This window comes from Cyprinus carpio, chromosome A24 (assembly GCF_018340385.1).
Source record: "Cyprinus carpio isolate SPL01 chromosome A24, ASM1834038v1, whole genome shotgun sequence".
Taxonomy (NCBI): Eukaryota; Metazoa; Chordata; class Actinopteri; order Cypriniformes; family Cyprinidae; genus Cyprinus; species Cyprinus carpio.
In genome coordinates this window covers 20603573-20628079 of record NC_056595.1, presented here as the reverse complement: position 1 = coordinate 20628079, position 24507 = coordinate 20603573, and the positions used below count along the sequence as shown (strand labels likewise).

The window sequence follows — 24507 nt, the reverse complement described above, 5'->3', positions numbered from 1 at the left end:
TGTGTCATGACTCAGAACTGAGTCAGAGGAGGACGACCAAACAGGAAGATGAACAACAATATTCTATGAATGACAACAGAGAATAATTCCCAAGGATTTGTAATTAATAATAGATTTAAGGCAACAATGCTTCCTTCTTTATCTTTCATTCTTGCTTTCTAACCAATGACTCATATGAAGTATGCATGAATGATGGCTTACGATCACCTCCAGATAAATGACGTACAGACATTATATTCATCTTTGGTTGAGGCAACAGAGACATTTACACTGGATTTTGTTGCCTATTTATAACAGCCTTTTTACAAGAACCTTTTTTTTTTGTTTGTTTTCTACATTTTACAGTTTATGTATGAAAAGATTCACATGAACAGGTGCATTATATTCTGAGAAGACAAGTGGCACAGACAGGGACATAAATACCTCGCTAGCACAGTGAATTAAAATGTAATATCAGCACGCAGTACCTGACTGATCAAGATGCTCGTGCTAAAATGTACTTTAATCTACGTCTTCATTTACCAGATTGAAAAACAAAAATAAGATCATAATTCTCTCCGAGATCTGAGTAAGCATGAATAGTACACCTTCCTACAATTAATCTATTTTGTTCATTGTTCATACCAAATTTCCCTATAAACACTTCATAAATAATATAATCTTTTATATACATTAAATACAAAAATAGAAGAAAATTCAAAATACAACCTAATGTGAAAATAATTCCATTTACTACATTTAAGATCTTGAACAGCTGACAATCTCCGCAGAGGTTTAAGAGAGAAATTGGCCCATCAGATTTGGCTCATAATAACACAGATAATCAGATATAATTTGCTATTTAAAAGGGCAGCTGTACCTTTGTTAATTTTAAAGAAATGGTTTGCATAAAAAATACAAATTTGTTAAAAATGTACTCAGCCTCAGGCCATCTAAGATGTAGATGAGTTTGTTTTGTCATATGAACAGATTTGAAGAAATGTAGCATTACATCACTTGCTCACCAATGGATCCTTTGCAGTGAATGGGTGCCGTCAGAATGAGAATTAAATTACAGTTAAAATGCCTTGATGGATTTCTTACAAACATGCAGCTTTTTACTTCACAAGACGTTCATTGAAGGACTGGATTTGTGTGGATTATTGTAATATTTTTATCAGCTGTTTGGACTCTCATTCTGACGGCACCCATTCACTGCAGAGGATCCATTGGTGAGCAAGTGACGCAATGCTACATTTCTCCAAATCTGTTCAAATGAAGAAACAAACTCATCTTCACCTTAAATAGCATGTGAGGGTGAGTACATTTTCATTTTTGGATGAATTATTCCTTTAATAAATATAGTGGGGTTCAAAAATCTGAGGCTAATTAGATATTTTTCCAATTTAATGCGAAAAAGAAAATGCTTAAAATTTTAAAAATGTTTAAATTATAATATACAAAATGTAATATATAAAATAATATATTAACAATTTGAGTGAGAAGTTGAAAAATGTACATTAATATTTACTAATTAAATATACATTTCTAATTTTACATCATAACATAACATGCATTTTGATATATTACAACTTGTTTTTTTCTTCAGATTTTCAGTGTGGCCTCAGACTTTTGGACTCCTCTGTATAAGCCTTCATTTTCTTTCTAATTTCACAATATCCAGCTAACGTAGATAAATGTTGCGCAAATCACATGTAACAAAATCATTTGAATAGTTGTCAAAATGATGTCATATTGTGACAGAACGGAACAATTTGTGAAAAAAATCTTCTATGATCAAAGTGACATTGGCGAGGATATTGGCAAAGGGTTATGGGCCATTATACAAACGATTAAACCCTCAATCACATACACCGTTTGATATCAAGAAGCTCCTGAAAGCATATGTACAGAAGACACACATGATGGAAACTGTACAGTTTCATACACAGAAAAAAACAAAACAAAACAAAAAACAGGAGGACAGCAACATCAAATTTACAACTAACAAATAAAAATAAGAGGTAAATGAACAGCAGTTCTGCAGACATTCTTTGCCCGCTGAAGGTGATCTGGTTGCATGAGCGCTCTGAGGGACTGAAGTTCTTTGAAGTTCTCCGCTCGCTGTCTATGCTGGTTTGGCGCTTGAGTGGTCGGCAGATGTCACGATGTCCCCAAGGGAAGAACATCAGCTGGGTTGGTCTCCATCGACTTGACACGGCACACATTTCATCTTCATGCGTGTAGCTTTGGTGCCAACAGTTTCCAAAAGCCACCGCGGCACCATGCATGACTTTTGTACATCCGTTTCATGCCAAAGTCTCAGTTCTCTATGGTTTTGTGTATCTCTGAACTAAAATCTGGAGTACATCCTCGAAGACAGATGTGAATTAAACAAAGTATGAAAAAATAAACTCCATCAGAGACAAAAAGATCTGATTTTAAGATGTGAAATGTCCTCAAATAAGAAAGAAAAAAAAAGGATGAATAATAAAAGATAACCACCAGGTGACAGCATAGTACAGGATTTGGAGTGCTGTTAGTTTGCATCAGGCGCAGATGCAGCGGCTGCACTGTCTGCCAGTGAAGAGGGGGACATCCCACAGTTACTGTGCTCGTCTTCTGAGTCTGCAGAGGAGAGCAGATATTTGGCACATTTAGAGCTCCTGTTCCACAGCTCTGACTGATGTCTGACAGGGGAATGAGGTTCTATGACAACTGACATGCCACATGTTCAGAATCAGATGGAGGGATGAACTAAACACATATATGGATAGTCTTTGTCTGTAGTTCTATACAGTGCAACATCTCTCACTGTCTACTGTATGCTGACTTTATCATCTCAGAAAAGGTGATTTTGAAGGTTTCAAAATGTTTTTTGGATGCTTCAGTGAAAAATGAAAATTTGATCATCATGTCAATCCAAACCCATATGATTGTCTTTCTTTAGTGGAACACAAGAGGCATTACATTGCAGAATATCTTGGCTGTTCTTTCATACAACAAGGATGGGGTCTGTCAAGGCTCAAAAAATGACAAAAAAGCACCAAAGATGCATTTAGCTCAGTTTGACATCAACGACTATTGATCATGTGGGAAACAACGAGGTTTGACATTAAATCTGTGACGATGGATCTTGACGCAGCATGTTTGAAAGCACTGCAGAACAAGTACTTTTTGTCTTATTTTCCAGTTAAAATATCTATTAATCCTTGAATCCATATATGTGACCCTGGACGACACAACCAGTCTTAAGTCTTAAGGGTATATTTGTAGCAATAGCCAAAAATAAATAGTATGGGTCAAAATTACAGATTTTTCTTTTATGCCAAAAATCATTAGGATATTAAGTAAAGATCATGTTCCATGAAGATATTTTGTAAATTTTCTACCGTAAATATATCAAAACTTAATTTTTGATTAGTAATATGCATTGCTAAGGACTTCATGTGGATAACTTTAAAGGCGATTTTCTCAATATTTAGATTTTTTTGCACCCTCAGATTCCAGATTCTCAAATAGTCGGCCAAATATTGTCCTATCCTAACAAACTATACAATGGAAAGATTATTTATTCAGCTTTCAGATGCTGTATAATCTCAATTTTGAAAAATTGACACTTAAGACATAGATCCAGGGTCACACATAATACTGTGAAAAAGCTTGGGGTCAGTTTTATGTGTGTAAATATAAATATCTATATACGTTTCTTGAGCAGCAAATCATCATATTAGAATGATTTCTAAAGGATTATGTGACACTGAAGACTGGAGTAATGATGCTGAAAATTCAGCTTTGCATCACAGGAATAAATTATATTTTAAAATATATTCAAATATAAAACAATCATAATAAATTATAATAATATTTCACAATATTACTGCATTTACTGATTTTTTTTTTTTTACTTAATGTGCAGGTAAAAACATCTCAAAGCATAGTAAAACAAAACACATTTCTATTAAAGATAAAACCTGGGATGCTGTTGTACATAGTGTGTAAGTCATATGGACTACTTTAATTGTAATATTTCTTTTTTGGACCTCCATGACTTTTTGTCCTTTTTTCAGAGCAAGAGCCCCATTCACTATATGGGCAAAAAAAGTCCAGGACATCATACCTGAAAGAAAGTCATACAGGTTTGGAAAAACACATGGCCAAATAAACTGATTAATTTTTAGGTGAAATGCAGAGGTGAAAGAAAATGTGTGAAGGTGTCAAATCACCATGAGTTTTTCTGTTAATTGTCCTGATGAGAGGAAATTAACCTAAAGTAGCTCTCCTGCTCATAGCGGCTGATTCCCATTTTACATATGATCCGTTCTAAATAAGTATGAGAAAAAGGAGTGTCACAAATCATAATCCGTTTTAAAAAAGTATGCCAAAGGTGCCCGGATAATAAAAGACTTCCATTGGATTTTAGAGGAATGTACCCTGGGATGTTTTTTTTTTTTTTTTTTTTTTTTTTACTGATATGACTCCCAAGATGATTATTTTCTCTGTATTATGTGAGTGCAGTTTCATGATGCTGTAGTCACTATTTCACACCGTGTCCTAACCTGGTGAAACACAATAAAACAAGTAATAAAAACTCTAAAATTTAAAAATTTCTTCCATGTTCTGAGTTTTTTGTTATAACCAGTTGTGGCTGTGACAAAAACAAGACAATCTTAGTTTAGACTTCTGTCATGATGATCTATGTAGCTCCGCCCACAACCGGTCAAAACATCAGATATGTTCCGATTTGCAGTGATTTTTGTTTTGAGTGTGGACACACTTGTTACAGCAAACTTGTTTTGTCATGCCTGGTTAGGACTTAGTGCCACAAATTAGGCTGCTAGCATGCAAATTAGGATCCAGCCGCTATGTGATGCCAACAGCAGTTAAAGGAGATGATGGTGTTACCGTCCGATCTCTTGTTTTCACTCTCGTCACTGTCAGGTGAGTTCAGTTCCTCCTTCCCTGACATTCAGATAAGACACGGGTCACTAACTGAGTCCGCTTAGGGCAAACAAACAAACAAAAGAAAAGACAAGGGCTTTTCTAAAATAAACAACCATTTGTCTGCTACACTAACCATTTAACAGTACTACAGCTCTGCATTCTTTCTGAAAACGTTTTGAATCGCATCCTTAGTTGTATCTTTCTTTTCTAGCTTTAGTAAAACATGCCTGACAAGAACATAGATGCATATACACTACATAATTCAGCATACAGCAGCACACAGCGCTTGCAAACCACAATACATTACAGCACTAGTAAGTAGTATACACTAGTTAGTATGCTTGCTTGAGGACATTAAACACTACACATTACATGGCACTCTATACACCACTCAGCACACTATAAATTGTAGAGTACAGTATACGCTATAGAGCACACTACACAACATGGACCACTCTGTACACTACAAAACACATAAGAATAAGAATTAAAGTGTACTACTTTACAAGTATACTAGAAACATTTAAGAAAAAAACCACCGTCTTTCCAAAATGTTTTGGCTGCGTAAGTGCTTGGTTACAACAAACACAAAGGTAAGCAAGGCAAAAGTGGTAAGCAAGTATAGTTCAGTTTATGGTAGTGACAGACCTATATATTGGCCCATATTTATCCATATTGAAATATTGATTATTATAACATTTTATTTGTTACCTCTCTGACCTTGGACCAGGGTCGTAACAACAGTTTGATAACTGTGTCCAATTACACAACATATTATGTTTACAAATCGTTTTCTTTTCATTTTTCTTTTATACAATTAATAAATATGTAATAATACTAATAATAACAATAACAATAAACAATATTATTAAATATTTAAAATAATATATATATATATAATTTAGACATATGTCATTAATAAAATATTAATAACAGAAAACATATATATATATAATACTATTATATATATATATATATATATATATATATATATATATATATATATATATATTTTTTTTTTTTTTTTTTTTTTTTTTTTTTATTTTTTTTTTGGCATCTGCTATCAACCAGTCAGTATCTAAATACCATTATTGGCTTTGGCCTTTATCAAAACGCATATTGGTCAACCACTAGTTTACATCATGCACATTTTTATTACATTATACACAGATATATTGTCAATAATAATAATGATAATATTATATATATAATTGTCAAAACCCATTTTAATCAACCACTAGTTTATATCATGAATAAGGTAAACCAAAGTTCAAAATTCACTGAGCATCGATCAGTACAAGTGTTTAGGTTTAGAAAAAAAAAGTTGCACACAAAAGGCACTACATTTTGCTAGAAATATGAACAGGATATCCAAATATCAGGATATAACTGTAAAATGAGTTGAAATTATCAAATTTAAAAAATCAACAGACTTTGACTCTTACCATTGTGTGCTCGCTTACTGCTGGTCTCGTGCTCTTTGGCGTCAGACGCTGGTGTTTGAGCCCCATTGACCCCCCCTGGGTCTTTATTACCCTCTTTCTCTCTGGGCTGTTGCTCTGTGGGCTCCTTGTTATCACCTGTAGCTTCTAGATCTCTCTTTGAATCCTTCTCTTGTCTTGTGTCTTCCTTCCGTTTGTCTTGAGATTTCACACTTGAGTCCGTGTTGATGTTGTCTTCTTTTTTAGTATTATCGCCTTTGCTGTCACTGCTTTGTGTGCCTGTGTCGGTTTTATTATCTTTCTCCTCGTTCTCTTCCTGTTTGGCCTTCTCTTCCAGATCTAACACACACAAATTCAGTTCATCATTCCTAGCACTGTGAAAGTGAGGTCACTTCAAGTATCCAAAATTTCTTGAAACATGTGCTGTTAAAATTAGTGTGTTTTTTTTCTTTCAGTTTAATATTATATTTAATGCAATTAACACAGGGGTGGAGCTAGGGTTGGCCACCCCAATCACAACAGCTACCTCTGTCTCTTTTTTCTTGACAAGAATTGCATTTATTTAGATGCAGATTGTTTTTACGACCACATGTAATAGGAGACTTCACATGTAACGCTCACTTCAACTTCACCTCAGCACCAGGCGATAGTCAAACGAGCCCGGAAAGGATACAGGTGAAAGAAACAGCGAACTGCGGTCAGATTATTAAAAAAAAAAAAAAATTATGATGTCACATTAACGGGTTATTGTATGATGTTTTGGATATACTAATTGTTCAGAAGTTAAGGGTTTGGTAAGAATTTTTAATGTTTCAAAAAGAAGTCTCTTATGCTTAGCATCGTCGTATTTATTTGATACATTATACATTATATTATACAAATATACATTAAAACAGCTAAATTGATAAATATTATTACTATTTAAGATGACTGTTTTATATTTTAATATATTTAAAAATGTATTCTATTCCTGTGACGCAAAGCTGAATTTTCAGCATCATTACTCCAGTCTTCAGTGTCACATGATCCTTCAGAAATCATTCTAATATGCTGATATTTCTTCATAGTATCAAAGTCGAAAGCAGTTGTTCTGCTTAATATTTTTGTGGAAACTATTTTTTCAGTATTCCTGATGAATAGAAAGTTCAAAACAACAGCATTTCAAAAAACCGTTAACATATCTTTGCATTTCCGCTCTCCTGCATTCGCATACGTATGAATAGAAATGAAAGAAACAGAAAGCAGTGTTGCCAGGTCTGTGGTTTTCCAGTGTAATTTGGCTACTTTAACACTGTTGCCGTGGTTTGTTTTTCATGCCTGTGGCAAGTAAAGTAATATTTAGCCCCTAGAATGTGAATTTTCCAAGGGGAACCTTGGTAAAAGCTTTATAATGGCAGTGAGTGGGTGTTTTTTTCTTTTTTTTTTTTAAAGTCCAAAAAAAGTCCAATAAAGTGCATCAATACAACAGTTAGCAGAAGCTAGATATTACTGTTTATAAAATTTTAAATCTAATTTTTTTTCTTATGAAAACACATTGATTCACTACAGGAGTCCTTTATTCAAACCCCACCAACCCCCCACCCAAGCCGTAGGGGGCACTTTTTATGAAGGATGGATGCACTTTACTGGACTTCTTTTGGACTATTAAAAAAAAAAAAACAACACCCACTCACTGCCATTATAAAGCTTGGATGGGCCAGGACATTTTTTTTAATATAACTAGGTGTAGAAAGCCATATACACCTAGGATGGCTTGAGGGTGAGTAAATCATGGGGTAATATTCAATTTTGGGTGAACTATCCCTTTAACACTATTGTCAGAAAACATTTCTTTGGAATGATAATGCATTCTTCTGAGATCTACAGCCATATTTTAAGTCAATCCACACATGTAGTCAATCTTGATTTAATATTAACATTCTTTATCTACAAAGTCTGTGCGAAATGGAGATCTATATTCATGCTATGAAGATTTGTTTTTGTTTATTTATTAAGCCTGAGCTCTTGAAACTTTTATTCATAATTAATTCAGTTATATTTCTGAAAAGACATTATTTCTAAAGCTAGATATTTACAGTTTCTGAAGAGATGAGTGCTGCTTGGCCTTGCATACTAAGGCATTGTAAATGATTGCCAGGGTATTGCTATACGATTGATAAGGTGTTCTATGTGGTTGCTAGGGTGTTTTTGCAGTTGCTATGGCTTTGCTTACTGCCCCGAGTCAGAAGAGCCCTTACTCTAATGATTTTCTTGTCTTTAGATATGGCCTGGATCCACTGTCCAATCAGCTATTTGATGTATCATTTATTTATGTTCAGCATAAATTACAAGCCAAATTTTAATATTTAGTGTTAGGGGTTTGAATAAATTCCCAACCTTTAGTACGCATGAGCAACAGGAGCAAGCATTACTAATAATTTACAGCACAACATCTCAATTTTTATTGAAAGTGTGTTTATACCTTTTGCGGCTTGTGCTTTCCATTTTTCTCTGTTTTTATGCACTTCCTCATTCCAGGTGCTTTTGAAGGTCTTAAAATCGACAGCGTTTACAGAGCAGTTCAACGAACTGCCGCCCTCCGAACCAGTGCTTCTCACTGTACACCGTTTACTGTCCGACGGGATGTTATTCAGACTGCACAAACACACACATGAACACACAGAGTGAGCATTTATTTAGCTTCCAATAAATGTTTGTTTTTAGATTATATCGAAGAACAACACTTTTGTGCAAGTGCAATGTCATTAGCTCTCAAGATACCAAGATTAGATACCAAGCGTTTTCAAATAACTGGATAAAAAAAAAAAAATAGATTCAGATTAATTTAATAATAACTCATTCAGATTGATCTGTGAACCTCTTTGTCACGACAAGTTCCTTTAGAAATCATTCTAATCAGCTGATTTGCTGTATTAATTTGTTACAAAAATCTTAGTGACCCCAAACTTTTGAACGAGGTCAGTTTTTTTGAACATGGAGCTTTAATATTTTAATAGACCAGTGCTAGTAAATTCATTTGCCCATTCATTTGTCCTCACCTGGACCGCCTGAATCCAGTCAGGCCGGAGGGGGAGGCTTCTTCGATCAGCGGAGTCACGATTTTCTCAATCATGTCTGTCAGCACAGTGAAGGTGGGCTCCACGATGAAATCAATGAAACCTGTTAGGGAAGTGAAATGAGCATCATAACACACAGACATGGGTATACCAAATCCTATTGATTCACACACAAGCTTGATCACTCACCGATCTGAGACTGGGCCACCATGGTAGACTTGCGATCACATAAAGGAGAAAAAGGAAGGCCAAGCTCTGCCTCCTTATCACCCTATAACAAAAAATAGAAGAGTGCACCAATTAGCATCTTTTCAGGTAAAAATGTATTAAAGGGGCCATATCACAGACTGTCATATTTTGTCACTATGTCACATTTTTGACTTGCTAGAACTAATTTCACAAGCTAGCATTGTACAGTATGTATCCTAAAAATGCACAATTATGTAATGCAAAATAATGTTTACCCACTGTTTGTGCATGATTTGTCACAGTTGCAGCTTGGAAATGACACAACATAAAAATATTCTGCTCACAAGTGCTTGCTTCTTATATTTCACTTCATAAATTTACATTTAAAAAGCACCAAAAATAAATGATGAAAACAAAGTAAAAAGTTTCATAATGTGACCTTCATAGAGTATAACACCATCATTTTGAGCTCTGAACCTTACAGAATGTTTACATGAATGTATACTGACTTTTACAATAGATTGTGAAATTAGATACCTTATGATATGACCTCTTTAGTGACTGACCGATCCAGACAAAATAAAGATTTTGGTTTAGGTTTCAGCTCATTTCACCATAACTGATAGCCCTTGTGCTCAGCTCAGCTGCATTCTCATTATTCCTCTGAATCTGTCCATAGCACTACATCATAGATAATCCCGATAAACAAAAGCTGCAATTATCTTTGTTATGAATGTCTTTTGGCTGAGTAATACAGCTATGACCTCTAAACAACATAGACTCCTATACAAATTACATGCCACACTTTTGCTGATGGCACTTTTCACAGTCACCATCAATTTCCTGAGCAACGCTGAGAGATATTTCATTCCTGACCCTGAAATTGCAATTATAATTTCTGGGGGTGATTTACCCGTGATGAACTGATCATTTATTAGCTTAAACATGTCAATAAATCAAAGATTTAATTTCACTCCTGTAGAAAAACCAAGATGGGACCGGTGTGATATCAAATCAGACAATGGGAAGTTAATTGGTTTGGCATTATGAGGAGATACTCATCTCTTAAAAACACACTGTGTTTGGATTAGAATTAGATCCGTTTTCATTTAGCAAGGAAATTGAGCTCTGATTCATTATTTATTCAATCGTACAAGAAAGAAAACGCCCTGGAAAGCAATTCTGAATGACTTTCTACACCTTCATAGAGATGCAAAAGCTGATGGGATAAAGTGAACCAGAAGAGATTCAAATGTTGAGGTTAGAATGCGGGAAATGGATGTTTAGAGGAGATTAATGGGATTTTTACAGTGGACGTTACAGGCTTGGAATGCTCTTTTCGAGATTAGATCAGAGTGCTGAAAACCACAGAATGGGAATATGGACGATGAAGGGAGAGAGAGAGAATGCTCACTGTACGACTGAAGAACCATAAAAATGTCTACAGGACACTGCTCTCAGCTTCAGACAGCACACCCCCAGGCCATTCACACCCCGCCTGATGCATTTTGCCCACAAAAATAACAAGAGCTTTCTCAAAACCTCAATCTGTGGTCTGATTGTGAACACAATATCTGGGAGTCAGGGTGCTCAGGGTTTTTATATGCCCACTGGGAAACAAAGTTGAGCTTACAAGGTATTGGGCTGCTGCACTGATGAGCACTTCCTAGAAAGAACTAGGATGGATTTGCAAGGTTTTCGGTGAATGAAATTCAAATCAGAGATTTGTTTGAGGCACGCACTTGGTATCTTGTAAACAGGATATTCTCTGTGACAACTGTATATTCTATTTTGTTGGCATACATTAACTATAGTCTATCTATAAATTATTCAACATTTATTCTAATCAAATCTGAAAGGAAAAAATAAGCAATCATATTTTTCATATGGAGATGGAAGCCTATTTGCAGGATTATACATTTATTAAGTGCATTTTAATAAATGTGCAAGTAAAGTGCATGCAAATAAATGAATACATGAAAAAAAAAAATAATAATATCCTTCTGATGATTTATAAAATAATTTAACTTGTTATTATTAAAATAAACATGCATTACATGAAGTACAACAAATACTACCATATATATAAACATTTTACAGTGTAGTTTAAATAATCTGTACATTTGTTTAATTTAATTTATTTATTTTGATAACACTTTACAATAAGGTTCCATTTGTTGACAAAATTAGTTAACATAAACTAACAATAAAAAAGACTTCTAAAGCATTTATTAATCTTAATATTAATTTCGACATTTCCTAACACATTTTTAAAATCAAAAGTTGTGTCTGTTCATATTATTTAATGCACCTGAGATAACATGATCTAACAATGAATAGTTGTATTTTTATTAACTAAAGTTAACAAAGAAATAAATACTGAAATACATATTATTAAATAACCTTTATTATATAAATGACATTTAATCTTTAATTTATATGTTTTAAACAAACAAATGATTATTAATTTGAAATTCTTAATTTAAAATAATAATCATATCATGATTATTATGGTCTGTATTATGGTCTTAAAAATAGGCACAAAATATAGAATTTCTTATTTCTTTCTTTTGAGTTTGTGAAATATGAAGTATGACCCAGAAAAGGATTTGATAAGATTGATATGCTTCTATAATTATAATAAAACTTAATGCTCTCGGGACACTGACCTGTCTGAAGAACTCCTCCAGCAGTGAGGTGGTCCAGCGATGGTGCATGTTCCAGTTTTTGGCGGGGTGGCTGATGTCAGCGGTGTGCAGTAACAGGGATAAGGCCTTGGGTTTATCGATCCTGCAGAGGACAGAGATGTTCAGCCCCTCAGAGCTGTTAAAATCACTCTGTCCAACCTCTCAATATGTGGATATGAATATCTGTAGATGCAGAAATGTTTTTGCATGAACAGTGTGTGATTAGCTAAAGCCCCTCCTCCTCGTTACCCTGATGTGTGCGACCGAACTTACGCTTCTGGCTGCTGGAGGAAGTTCTTCATGGCTTTAATCTGCTGGAAGTGACAGGACATGTCAGTGGCCAGGACCATCTCGACCACCAGGGCCCGCAATTCTCTGAGAGAAAGACAAGTTTTCAGTATTGACCTTAGAGCATATTTAATTCAGTGAAGTACTGTCTTCTTATCAAAAAACAGTTATATTGGGTTGATTCAACACACACACACACACACACACACACACACACACACACACACACACACACACACACACACACACACACACACACACACACACACACACACACACACACACACACACACACACACACTCACACACACACACACACACACACACACACACACACACACACACACACTTATATTTTAAAATTTTTCACAGTATAAAATATACATAAAAATATATAGCTTCCTTTATATGATAGGAAATGGGTGAACTGCAAGGGGATGATCATATTTAGGGAACTGTTGCACCAAAACGTTTGCAAATTCTTGATATAAAAGCACCAGTCCAGAACTACCAAATAAGTTCATTGTGCCACTAAAAATTGTTATCCTATAGAATTATGCTGTAAAACAATTTTAGTTTCTAACCTGAACGTTAATTTTTAAGATGGCTTATTGTGCTAATTTGCAACACGTTTCTAACCTCCAGTCATCTTTCGACAAATTGTAGAGGATGTTCATTTCATCGTCTTCCTGCAGAAGGCGATATGCAGCGCTCACATGGTGGTTTTCCTGTACGGCGCGGTCATTGTATAGTATGGCTGTGTCGGATCTGTTAAACACACATTAGTTCTGTTAAAGGCCATTGATGTATTCGCTTTGCTGAACTGAATGACAATTGTGTTTAACTACAATAGTACCTGGTCTGTATGTGGAAGTTGTTGGTGGTGCCGGTATGTTCATAATCATGCACAGCAGCGGCGAACAGCATAGCAAAGATCTCCAACTCGGTTAACCAGTGCTAGAAGAACGAAGATAACAAGAGAAATGCTATAGCAACAAGAAAAATCCCATTTACACTGAAGCACTTTGATACAGTCTGTTCAATTCTGATTATTTTGGGTATATTGCAGTTAAAATGCCCATTGTGTCAACATGTGAAAGAAAGTCACTCTCTGCTAATGATGAAAAAAATAGAGGACAGTATTTGAGACCGATTCAAACAAGTAACTCATCTTTTTTAACTGTTCATTGAAAGAACCGAGTCATAGGAGTCGGAATCAGACTCCACTGCTCATCCTGTATCTGATTCACAAAAAATAACCGGCTCTAAAGAGTCATTTGTTCAGAAACAGACTACACTGGTCACCCAGTATATATTTGATTCAATAAAAAGAGATGACTCTTAAGAATCATTTGTTCAGGTATCAGACTGCACTGATCTCCAGACTTTTTTCACCCACTGAAAATAACTGGTTACCCTGATTCACTAAAAAGAAGCAACTTAGAAGAGTCGTTTACCCAGAAATCAAGACTACACTGTTTGCTGAGCAGTGAATATCGAGAATATTTCTCATTCACTAAAAATATCCATCTTTAAAGAGTCATTCGTTTAGGAATCAGATTGAACTGCTTGATTGAACTTAGGAATCAGATTGAACAAAAGAGTCATTTGTTCATGAATTAAATACACTGGCTGTGTATGTTTGCTTTAAAATCCAGACTGTGAGGAAAACTAGAAAAACAACAGATGGAAATATCATACGAACAGTAGCAAAAAATGTGCTAAAAATCACTCCAAACACCTTTCATATTCAATGAAACGCACTTCCTTATCAGACAATTTAAAGCCCCATTACGTATTCTTTAATAAATAATATCGTTCTGCTAAACTGAAGATAAGCATGAAGGAAATGAAAATATATTAGTTCATTATTCTTCAGCACATTTATTCTTCTGTGCATAACATTATCTTATATTAACACTAAATCACCAAAGTGCCAGAATGACAAAAAGAAATCATCAGTGGTGTAAATGCTAGGGGGCAAATAATTTGTCAGAACGCCAGTGTGATGTCCACACATCACAGAGAGGTTAATGAGCCTGCGGCGGGAGTGACAGGAGCGTGTTTTGAGGCGTCGAGTGAGATTAAATTCCTATTGATTGGTATATGAGCAGCATCGTGAAGCGAGACTGGACCGTTGCGCCTATTTCCATTCCAAGGGCCCCAACCTCAATAAATACCTCAAGTGCAGTGTCAGGCTTAATAAAACATACTTCACCAGCTCGGTTCAGCAGAAATAACAATAATAAACAACCAAGGGGACTGGATGTACATGATTATTTTACTCAAGCACACATAAACATGCACAAATACCCAAAGACGAGGCTGAATTCATGAACATGATTTTTTGCGAAGTAGGTTTCTGGTGGTGCAACTCTGGACTTACAACCATGCCGGTCTTGAGCAGGAGGTAATGCACTGTCTGGGTGACGTCTGCGGCGTGGATTAGGTTGTGGTAAGGGTTTCTGTGTTTGGCGTAGCCCACCTCCAAGGCCTCCACAAAAGACACCAGAGCAGAAACGGGGATCTGAGGAGACGCACAAAAAGGCCAACACACAGTGTTAAATAGCCAGCTGAAGATGATCATCTGGACTTTGCTATCAAATGTCATAATGATGGATGGTTGAGTCCAAACACGTAGTAAATGTGATTTCAAAATTGTAATTCGTAAGTGTTGGTATACATTTGGCAATACATAACATATTAGTTAATAAATAGTAACTAGTTTCTATAAAGTAAGGGTTTTCAAACTGTGGTCACCTGAGGGGTACATGGATAAAAATAGTGTTTAAAAAAAGCTAAATAATAACAACAACAATAATTTCTATAAAATTAATTTCAATAGAAATAATAATAATAATAAAAAAAACATAAAATGAACTGAATAATAATAAAACTGACCAAATGTGATGTGTTTCATTCTGCTTTAGATTTTCCTGTTATTATGTACAGTAATCAGATCCACAGATAAAGAAAAAGGAGATCAGTTTTAAAATTCTGTATTTTTAGTCTTCTAGTAAAAAAAGAAAGAGAAAGCATCTTACCTTAAAGCGATTGATTAAGTCATATCTGGTGAGAAGTTCATAAAAAATAAATTTCAGTGCATGATCTCCGCTGGCATCATTCAGTGTGAAGACGTCAAACGACCATGTGTCCACATGCTAGACACAACAAGAAGAAAAAAAAGACATCTTTACCATTATTATCAATATAGTAATGAATATTTTTAACATCAATTATTATTATTATTATTATTTGGAAAAAAGTCTCTTATGCTCAAAAAAACTGAATTTATTTGACCAATATTATAGTAAAAATACTAATATTGGCAAACATTTCAGTTTAAAATAACAGTTTTCTATGTGAATGTAATTTAAAATGTAATTTATTCCTGTGATGGCAAAATTGAACAGCATTTATTTGAAATAGAAATATTCTGTAACATTATTAATGCCTTTACTGTAACTTTTTGTTTAATTGAATGTGCTATTGCTGAATAAAAGTATTAATTTCAAGAAGAAAAAAAAAATCTTTCTCACTCTTTCTGATAACTTTTTGTACCTTCCTATAGAAAAGAAAAATCACAAATAAGATCTCTTTGTATCTTCTGAGCTATGAAAGAGCAACTGAGACTTTATTTTATGACGCCTATAAACGTGATAAGATGTTCACAGTCCTGGAGCCTCACAAATTGCTGCTTTTACATAATGTAGTAATACCAGCCTCATTTCTTTTTTATAACATAAAATACTTTCAGCCTCCCTAATAAACAGGGACTGTGATGAACAACGTGTGATTCTATCATTGTACATTTCAATCCTGAGTCATGAAACGAACATCAGCAATAATACAGGAGATTTGCTCTATCTTACGGCCGCCTGTGGTTTATGTGTTCTCAATTTGTTCTCTCTCTCCTCCATCCACTCTCAGTTTGACCCGCTGTTATTTCATGTCATCACTTTCAAAGAAAGTTCTGTGTGGGTTTGATTAGTTGGTTGCGATGAACATTTGCAAAATGATGCATTAAATATTCACATCCTCAGATTGGAATCTTTGTCCTGCACTCTGTCTCAGCTAATTACTGCTATTGTTTGACAAGAACATCTGTATTAGTATTCTGAACGTTCTCACTTAGTAGACACTTTATACATTTACCTGCAGATAAACTAATGAGAAGCAAATTGACTCACTCAAGGTCACACAAGTTATAGGGGACTGCAGGAGCTCTCTATTCCATTTCCAAAGTTTGAACCTTCACCCTTTGTGATTCAGCCTTGAGAAAGGTTCTGTGTTGTGTTGCATGCAGAATTTAAATGGATTTGGATGTTTTTGGATGTTTAAGATGTTTAACCCTAGCTTACATGCTTACAGGCTTTGGGTAAACACATGGGTAAAGTTTTAATTGTTTTTACAAATTTTAATTAAATAAATTTTCTTTTACATCTGAAGTGAACATACTGCACGCATTGCTCATTTGGTTAGTAAGAGTAGTATATGATAAGATATTCGAAACACAGTCTTCCAAGAACATCTTTGACCATCACTTTTAGTCAGAGCTTTAGCCAGAATTTTAGAATCACATTAGGCAACATAACAAAAAATCTCTTTAGATTGTAGACTTATGACTGAAATTACAAATAGGAGTAACTCTAAGCCATCCTGCCACAAATTGTTGAAATCAAAAATGAATGAGAAGCTGACAGGAGAACAGATGCGGCTGATAACAGCTCTGAAATGGAATTCTTGATCGAATCACAGCAGATAGCTGGATGTATAATTTGGACTATATTTTCATGCGGAGAAAAGGATTCAAATCAGCATATTTTGCATTTGCCTAATACACTAGCATTCAAAGGTTTTGAGGTTGGTAGGTTTTTTTTATGTTTGGACAGAATCTCATGCTCACAAAAGCTGCATTTATTTAATCAAAAACAGTAAAAACAGCAATCTTGTGAAAAATTAGGACAATTAAATTTTTATTTTAAACTGTAATTTATTCCAGTGATGCAAAGCTGAATTTTCAGCATCATTACTCCAGTCTTCATAGTCTCATGATCCTTCAGAAATCATTCTGATATGCTGATTTGCTGCTCAAGAAACATTTATTATTATCAATGTTGAAAAACGTTATGCTGCTTAATATTTTTGTGGAAACAGTGATTCTTTTTTTCAGGATCCTTTGATGCATAGAAAGTTCAAAAGAAATCCTTTGTAACATTATACATATCTTTACCGCCACTTTTTATCAAGTTAATGCATCTTTGCTGAACAAAAATATAAATTTCTTTCAAAATTGATTTTTTTTAACTGACCCCAAATATTTTTCCTACACACATCAGTGCATAATTTAGATTCTTTCCACATTTAAATAAATAAAGTGTTTTGTGCTTGTGTTAAAAAGAAATTTGTGTTGCCCACATATGCTTCATTCTATTAGACAAATATCTGAAAAAGAGGCTAAAATCCAGTCCGGCCTAAACCATGAGTGTGTGCCAGGTAACCCAGCTGGCCGAGGGAAAGATCAATTGCGCACTAGGGTTGATTAAACAGGGCTGTTTGCCTGGAGACTGTCTGATTTTGCCATCTCCCCCTTGTTGTTTCTCACATAAGCTACTGTGCATTCAAAATGTGTCGCATTCACACATTTCGCATTCATGCCGTGACCAGGTTGTGCATGTGTTTGTGCAAATGTGCATTTGAGGTCACAACCTAGAATCTGATTGGCCCGTTCCATTACCTTCAAGGCCGTGATCACACTGGGCGGATAGCTCAGCCCCACCATGTTGGAGGTCCGTCGGTACATCCTATCAGAAAGAGATAACACACTCCTGTCAGTGTGTGGGAGCTTCTGGGAAATAAAAAAAGAGGGGAAATCCCTTGTTTCCCTCCAGATGCCCTTTAACAATAATATTTTAGGAGCATGCAGTGCTGGAAATATGACAGGAACTGCACAGCAGGGTCACAGGTCAGTCCTGATCAATCTATGAGTCAGGCTCTGCTTAAAATGTATCAGCTTTTTATCAGTTCTTTGAAAGTTTCCATCTGTTACCTGTGGGGTGCCTATAGGGTTTAAATGTGTTTACTTGATACTGTTAGCTTTGGAAAAACCCTCACACACCTTTCCACAAATATCCCTGCTTGCACAGCGTGCACGATGCTGCGAAATCGTGGCTTCTCCTCCGACCGTCTCAACATCAGCCCCATCTGACGTGTGAAAGTTGACGCCAGCCAGTCACGCACTTCTGAGGGAACAGAGTCGGACTGGATGTCACTGAGCTCATCTTCTGTATCCACCAACCGCCTGCAGAAACACACACACACATAAGACATGATTGCTGTCTGAAGACACTAAATGGGTAAGTCATGTCACTTTCGATCACGTCAGATGAAATTTCAGCCAAAACGCCTCTGAGCAAAAGTGATGGAAAGAAAAAGATAAAAACATGTAATTCCATTTCAAAGACAAGGGAAATACAAACATATTTGATAACCTAAACATACTTACATATGGAAGCCAATTTCACCACAATAAAAATCATGCTTTCATAAATTGACAATATTATAATTCTAAGATAAAAAGTCATAACTGTGACAGAAAAGTCAAAATTCTATATAATTATGAGATAAAAGAAGAAATTATGAGATAAAAAGAAGAAATTAATGAGATAAAAAGTCATAATTATGACAAAAAGTCAAAATTGGCAGCTAAAACTATGAGAGTCGAAATCGACATATTTAATGATAATTAGTCATAATAATACATAAGTCATAATTATGAGATAAAAGACAAAATTATGACAGAAAGTAAAAATTGACCATCAAAATTATGCGATAAAATGCAAAAATTTTAACAAAATACTAATTAAAAAAAAAACAAAAAAAAATGTAAAAATTATCTATGGCAGCCCCCATTCAATACAAGTGCACAGAAAAAAACAACAACAGCAATAAGCAGATTCAGTAAAAATGTTCCTTTTGTGTTTCTTGGAAAAAGTAAATCAAACAGGTTTGGAAAAACATGAGCATGAGTGAATGATGCAAAACCTGCATTTAATTTAATACGTGGCACGTTTCCTTCTCAGATGGTTGCCTATGTTTCCATTTCTTTCTAAACAACTGAATTAAAACACATCAAATGCTGGTGCACTCATCCCAGTAAGGAGACAGCATTACAGAACACATGCAATCCTTCATCCATTTGCATTTTTATTTCAAATAGAGCTTTAAGAACAGCTTTAGAGATTAGACACACTCTAGGAACAACATATACCTCTGACCTCAAATTTGTTGATTTAATATTTGCCAAAAGAAAAAGAGCGAGAGAAATTCATTATGTAGCCTATGTGTTGTGCTTACCTAGTTTCTTCAATGTAGACAGATTCCAAAACGGATGCAGCATATTCTAGGTTTTTCTTCAAGTCGACAACAGAAGCCTCACCTCTCTCCAACTGTTTCACCAAACATCTGAGCCTGAATGAAAAAGAAGACATAATTTGATTAGGAAAAAAGTTATTTTTGGATTTTATGGGCATTTTGTCTTTAATGAATAGGACAATGGAGAAAAAATAAGATAAAAAACAAACAAATAAAAAATATAAATAAAATAAAATAAAATAAAATAAAATAAAATAAAATAAAATAAAATAAAACTAAGTCCTGCGTTAGACAGGAATCAATTCTGACACATTCAAGGCATTAAGAAACTATTTGCATTTTCGAAAGAATAACAATTGCTTAAAGCAAAAGTTTTGAGGCAAGTTAAAGTTTTCTTTAAAGGTCCGTTTGAAGCCCAACATGTGTGCTGTACATTTGCGGGTGGTTTCTGGTGGTTTCCAAATACATTTTACACAAAGCAAACAGACTCATCCATCATCTTTATTGCTAAAGATGATAAAAGCGCTCTATGTTGCTGACCGTCTCCAGATTCTTTTCACTACTGAGAAATGAACTGATCCATTCTGCGTTGATTTTGACCAAGAGTTCAGCTGTTATCTGAACAGACTGAATATTTATTATAATAAACATAGTCTTGGATGCCGAGTTCCAACAGTGCTAAAATCCACAATATAATAATAGCCATGCAGTGAAAACCTGCTTTGTCTTAGTTTAATGTCTCCTTGCTAACTAAGACAAACACACTTTTTAAGAAGGTTTTTTTTTTTTTAATTCCTTTGGATTCCCACTGGTGCCCCCAAAAATATTAGCATCATGAAGTCTCTGGCACCATGGCTATAATTCAGTGACAGTCTGCATCACTGTTTTGTTTATGAGCCACATTTAGCATCTCTGAAGTGAACTATGTTCACTCATGTGGACAGAGGTCCACATCAAAAGACCAAATGTCCCAGGTGTGAGCAGCACAGAGAGGTTTTTCTGTGTGGGTCTGGGTGATGAGGTGCGTGTTTGCATGAATGGAGAACACAGGAAACACGTTTGACTCAATTCCCATCCCAAATGACTGGACCACACGAGCCAGAGCAGCATGCAGGGAGGGACGAGACAGAGTGAAATCATGCAGTCAGTCTACTGTGGAAATGCAAAAGAAGATATTTTGCTAAATATAATAATATACTTTGCAAGCATGTTTAGAAGAATGTTGGTTTGAACCGTTTCAGTTCCTACCGACTTATACTGTATGGACAAAATGTACAGTGAAAGCCAATGAGAACCAAAACTGTTTGGTTATAAACATTCTTCAAAATATCTTCTTTTGTGTTTTGCAAAAGAAAATATGCATACAGGTTTGGAACAACATGAGGCTGAGTAAGTGATGACAATTTAAATTTTTGGGTAGACTATTCTGTTCAAACATTATGGTCTGTTTCAGAAAAATAGTATGGTTCGCCTGTAAATGTTCCTCTAAAAACATGGTAATACCATGTTACATGTCTTAAAATCATGTTAAAACAACAATAAAATAAATAAATACATAAATAAATCATTTTTGCAAGTATACACTGTGCCTTGATACGACCACAGATTTTGTAAAAATAAAATAAAATAAAATAAATAAATTAAATTAAATTAAATAACTAGAAAAAAACAGTAAATAACATTTTTTTTCCCTCATGAATAAAAATATAACAATATTAGTTGTTAATTCTGTTTATTCTATACTAGTAGAAGATAATACTGACACAATCAGTAGATATCTGAAAAACAAAAGCACTTAATTTGATTCTTTACTTTTTTATTTTAAGATTGTTTATTACATTGAAGCAGTCTTTATTTATTTGAGTAATAAAGTTTTTCCTATAAAATTAGCATTAGGAAATGTGATAAAAATAAAATCAAATAAAAATAACAGTTCTGTGGCATAATAAAAAACTGAATTATAAAAACTAAACATTTAAAAAATTGGTCAGTTTAGGAGTAGCTGCACATTTAGACCATTTCTACAAAAAACGACAACTAGTGACTCTCCTTTCAATGATCTCTTATCATCTATCTTTAAGTGGTCGGCAGCTGTGTTATTTGAATGAAGTGCTCTCGTTCAGCTGAAAAGCATGACATCGGAAACAGGGTCGAGGACACGCCGTTTGAACAATGTTATCAAAACAGGCGAAGCGGAGCAGAAACACATTCTGCTAGCATCTCCAAGGAATCCCCTCCTTTAGACAAACACGCAATCGATGCTGCAAGTCAATGCCATCCCATTAGAGGATTAGTACTTCCTAGAATCTGTCCGGAGCAGAAATGATAAGCGCAAAAATTCTTTAGACGTGTGCGTCCACTCAGCCACGACTACACAATGTATGACCTTTTTAATACAGAGAAAGAACCAGATTAGATGCTTATGATTAGACCATTAAACCATGCCTTCCGTCTCAGATTGGGACGGGATCGGATTTAGACAACATGTTTCAAATAAAGGTCTTGTGGTCTAAAACAATTGAGGAGCATAAATGTGTTTTAATCATGATTGCTGAGTTTGGTTATGTCTGTGTACAGGAAATGGCAAAGCTGAAACGCATCAACATGTTGCAATTTCCTTGAGCTAAATTCTACAGGGAAATTCATTTTTAATGTCCATCTAACATAATAAATAAGTTTGGGGTAAATACTCAAAGGCCCATACTTTATCTGTCTATACTTGTTGATTGTCTATGTGACATTTTCTGAGAACTGTGAATCTCTCTTAGAAACTGGAGGCTTTTTCACGGAGTTTGAGGGCATTTTATTCAGGTCCAAATCAATCTATTTGGGTATAATGAAAATTGTGGCCCAAAACAAATTCTGTGCAAATATATGGATGGACAAAGATGATTCTAGATAGGCAAGCTCAAATTCATGGGTCGCTGTGTTACCAAAAAAGTAAAAACAAAAGAAAAAATCATAATGTGCCACTACCACAAGGGGCCACAATCATGGGAAAGAGAATAATATTTTTACAAATACAAATTTGTACTATAGTACGAAGTCATTACTACTTTAATATTGATCATTTAGTTGTCTTAATTAATGACTTAAACTAAACTAAACTAAACTAAACTAAACTAAACTAAAATAAAATAAAATAAAATAAAATAAAATAAAACAAAACATACATTGGCAGACATTATTGCGACCTACAGGTCAGAGCAACAATTTAAGGTTAGGTTAGATCTTATAAACATTCTAGCTGTATGAATAAAACCACATTTGTTTTAATGTCACAAACATTTGAAGGAAACTCTATTGTCCCCTTGAGTGCTGAGGTTCATCACCATGGCAATAACACAAGAACATGTTAAGCATGATGTTACAGGACTGTGGGCATGCAGTGCATTGGACAAGCATTCGGGACTGCATTTGCATATTTACACAGAGTATGTGTGCCTGGCCGAAGGCGAGCTTTGTATGCAAATATCATTCTATTCGATGCTCATTCACTGCCATATCTTGTCTGACAGGCATACAGTTTGTGTTGTATGAACAGACCACCAGTGGTATCACACACTAGGCTTCCTGTTCATTAGCGGCTCCTAATGAGCATGTGTGCCGATGACTCATCATGAATGTTATACTTTTGCAGAGCAGATAAACTCCAGCCTAAGGGGTTAAGACTGCAATCTCGTGAAGAAAGACATCTTAGCCAGACTATATAGCTCTGTTATAATCTATCTATATATATTGTGGCGGGAGGAGCAAATGACAGACACAGTGGGTGTGGCGTCAGGCCTAGGAGAGACTTTTATTAACAGAAAAAACAGGAAATAAAAGTTTCCAAAAGGTAAGAGTGTTCAAAATAATCAGGGAATCTGGTGTCCTCGTCGTGCTGCAGGGTATGTGAAGGGCAGGTTGTGTTCAGGATGGAAGGTTCCAGGTAAGGGGCGGAGTCCGGCAGCTCACGTCTCTGGTGGCACGGGAGTCCCTCTACGCACCCTTCCTGGACCCACGAGGACACCAGTGTGCATGCACGGGGAGACCGGTCTCTCGAGGAGAGGCGTGCTCAGCATTTAAACAGCAGCGGTGATGGGGCTTCATTTGCGTCAGGTGTGACCCATCACACGCCGCCAGCCCTGGCTCTTACAGCACCCCTCCTCTCTCACGCACCCACTCCTGTCGGGAGCCTTTAGAAGGGCGGCGATTAAGGGACAGGGTGGCGATGATAATTAGGGGGGAGGCAGCTGACTCATCACTATATATATATAGGGCGACACAACCAGATCACCCAATGGAGTGTCAGACAGAGCATGAACAGGGAAATGCTATTAAAACACAGACCTCTGGAGATACACTGTGTGATGATGTGTGGACTTTCTTGTCTGCCTTTTTCACCTCTGTGACACTTCAAATTCACTTTTAATCCTTCCTTTAATCTTGTCTCCCACCTTTTACTCTTACACATGCACGCACGCACGCACGCACACACACGAACACACACACACACACACACACACACACACACACACACACACACACACACACACACACACACAC

The 24507-nt window shown here is 35.5% G+C and overlaps 1 protein-coding gene across 4 annotated transcripts in view; it reads right to left on the bottom strand.

The window, feature by feature from the left end:
• Positions 1 to 24507, bottom strand: part of LOC109049145 (calcium/calmodulin-dependent 3',5'-cyclic nucleotide phosphodiesterase 1A-like) — a 64473-nt gene that overhangs the window by 1808 nt on the left and 38158 nt on the right. For 2 of the 4 annotated variants that reach the window (XM_042714594.1, XM_042714597.1), the window contains 13 exons: positions 19942 to 20055; positions 18704 to 18886; positions 18323 to 18389; positions 15630 to 15746; positions 14972 to 15112; positions 13442 to 13542; positions 13225 to 13353; positions 12571 to 12672; positions 12280 to 12400; positions 9611 to 9692; positions 9404 to 9524; positions 8827 to 8999; positions 6369 to 6704 (listed from right to left, as the gene is read on the bottom strand). In XM_042714594.1, coding sequence (XP_042570528.1) covers positions 6369 to 6704; positions 8827 to 8999; positions 9404 to 9524; positions 9611 to 9692; positions 12280 to 12400; positions 12571 to 12672; positions 13225 to 13353; positions 13442 to 13542; positions 14972 to 15112; positions 15630 to 15746; positions 18323 to 18389; positions 18704 to 18886; positions 19942 to 20055 — 1787 coding nt within the window. Of the gene's footprint in view, positions 1 to 1490; positions 2608 to 4884; positions 4942 to 6368; positions 6705 to 8826; positions 9000 to 9403; positions 9525 to 9610; positions 9693 to 12279; positions 12401 to 12570; positions 12673 to 13224; positions 13354 to 13441; positions 13543 to 14971; positions 15113 to 15629; positions 15747 to 18322; positions 18390 to 18703; positions 18887 to 19941; positions 20056 to 24507 lie in introns of those variants that run through there. The other 2 variants (XM_042714595.1, XM_042714596.1) reach the window with 2 other exon arrangements.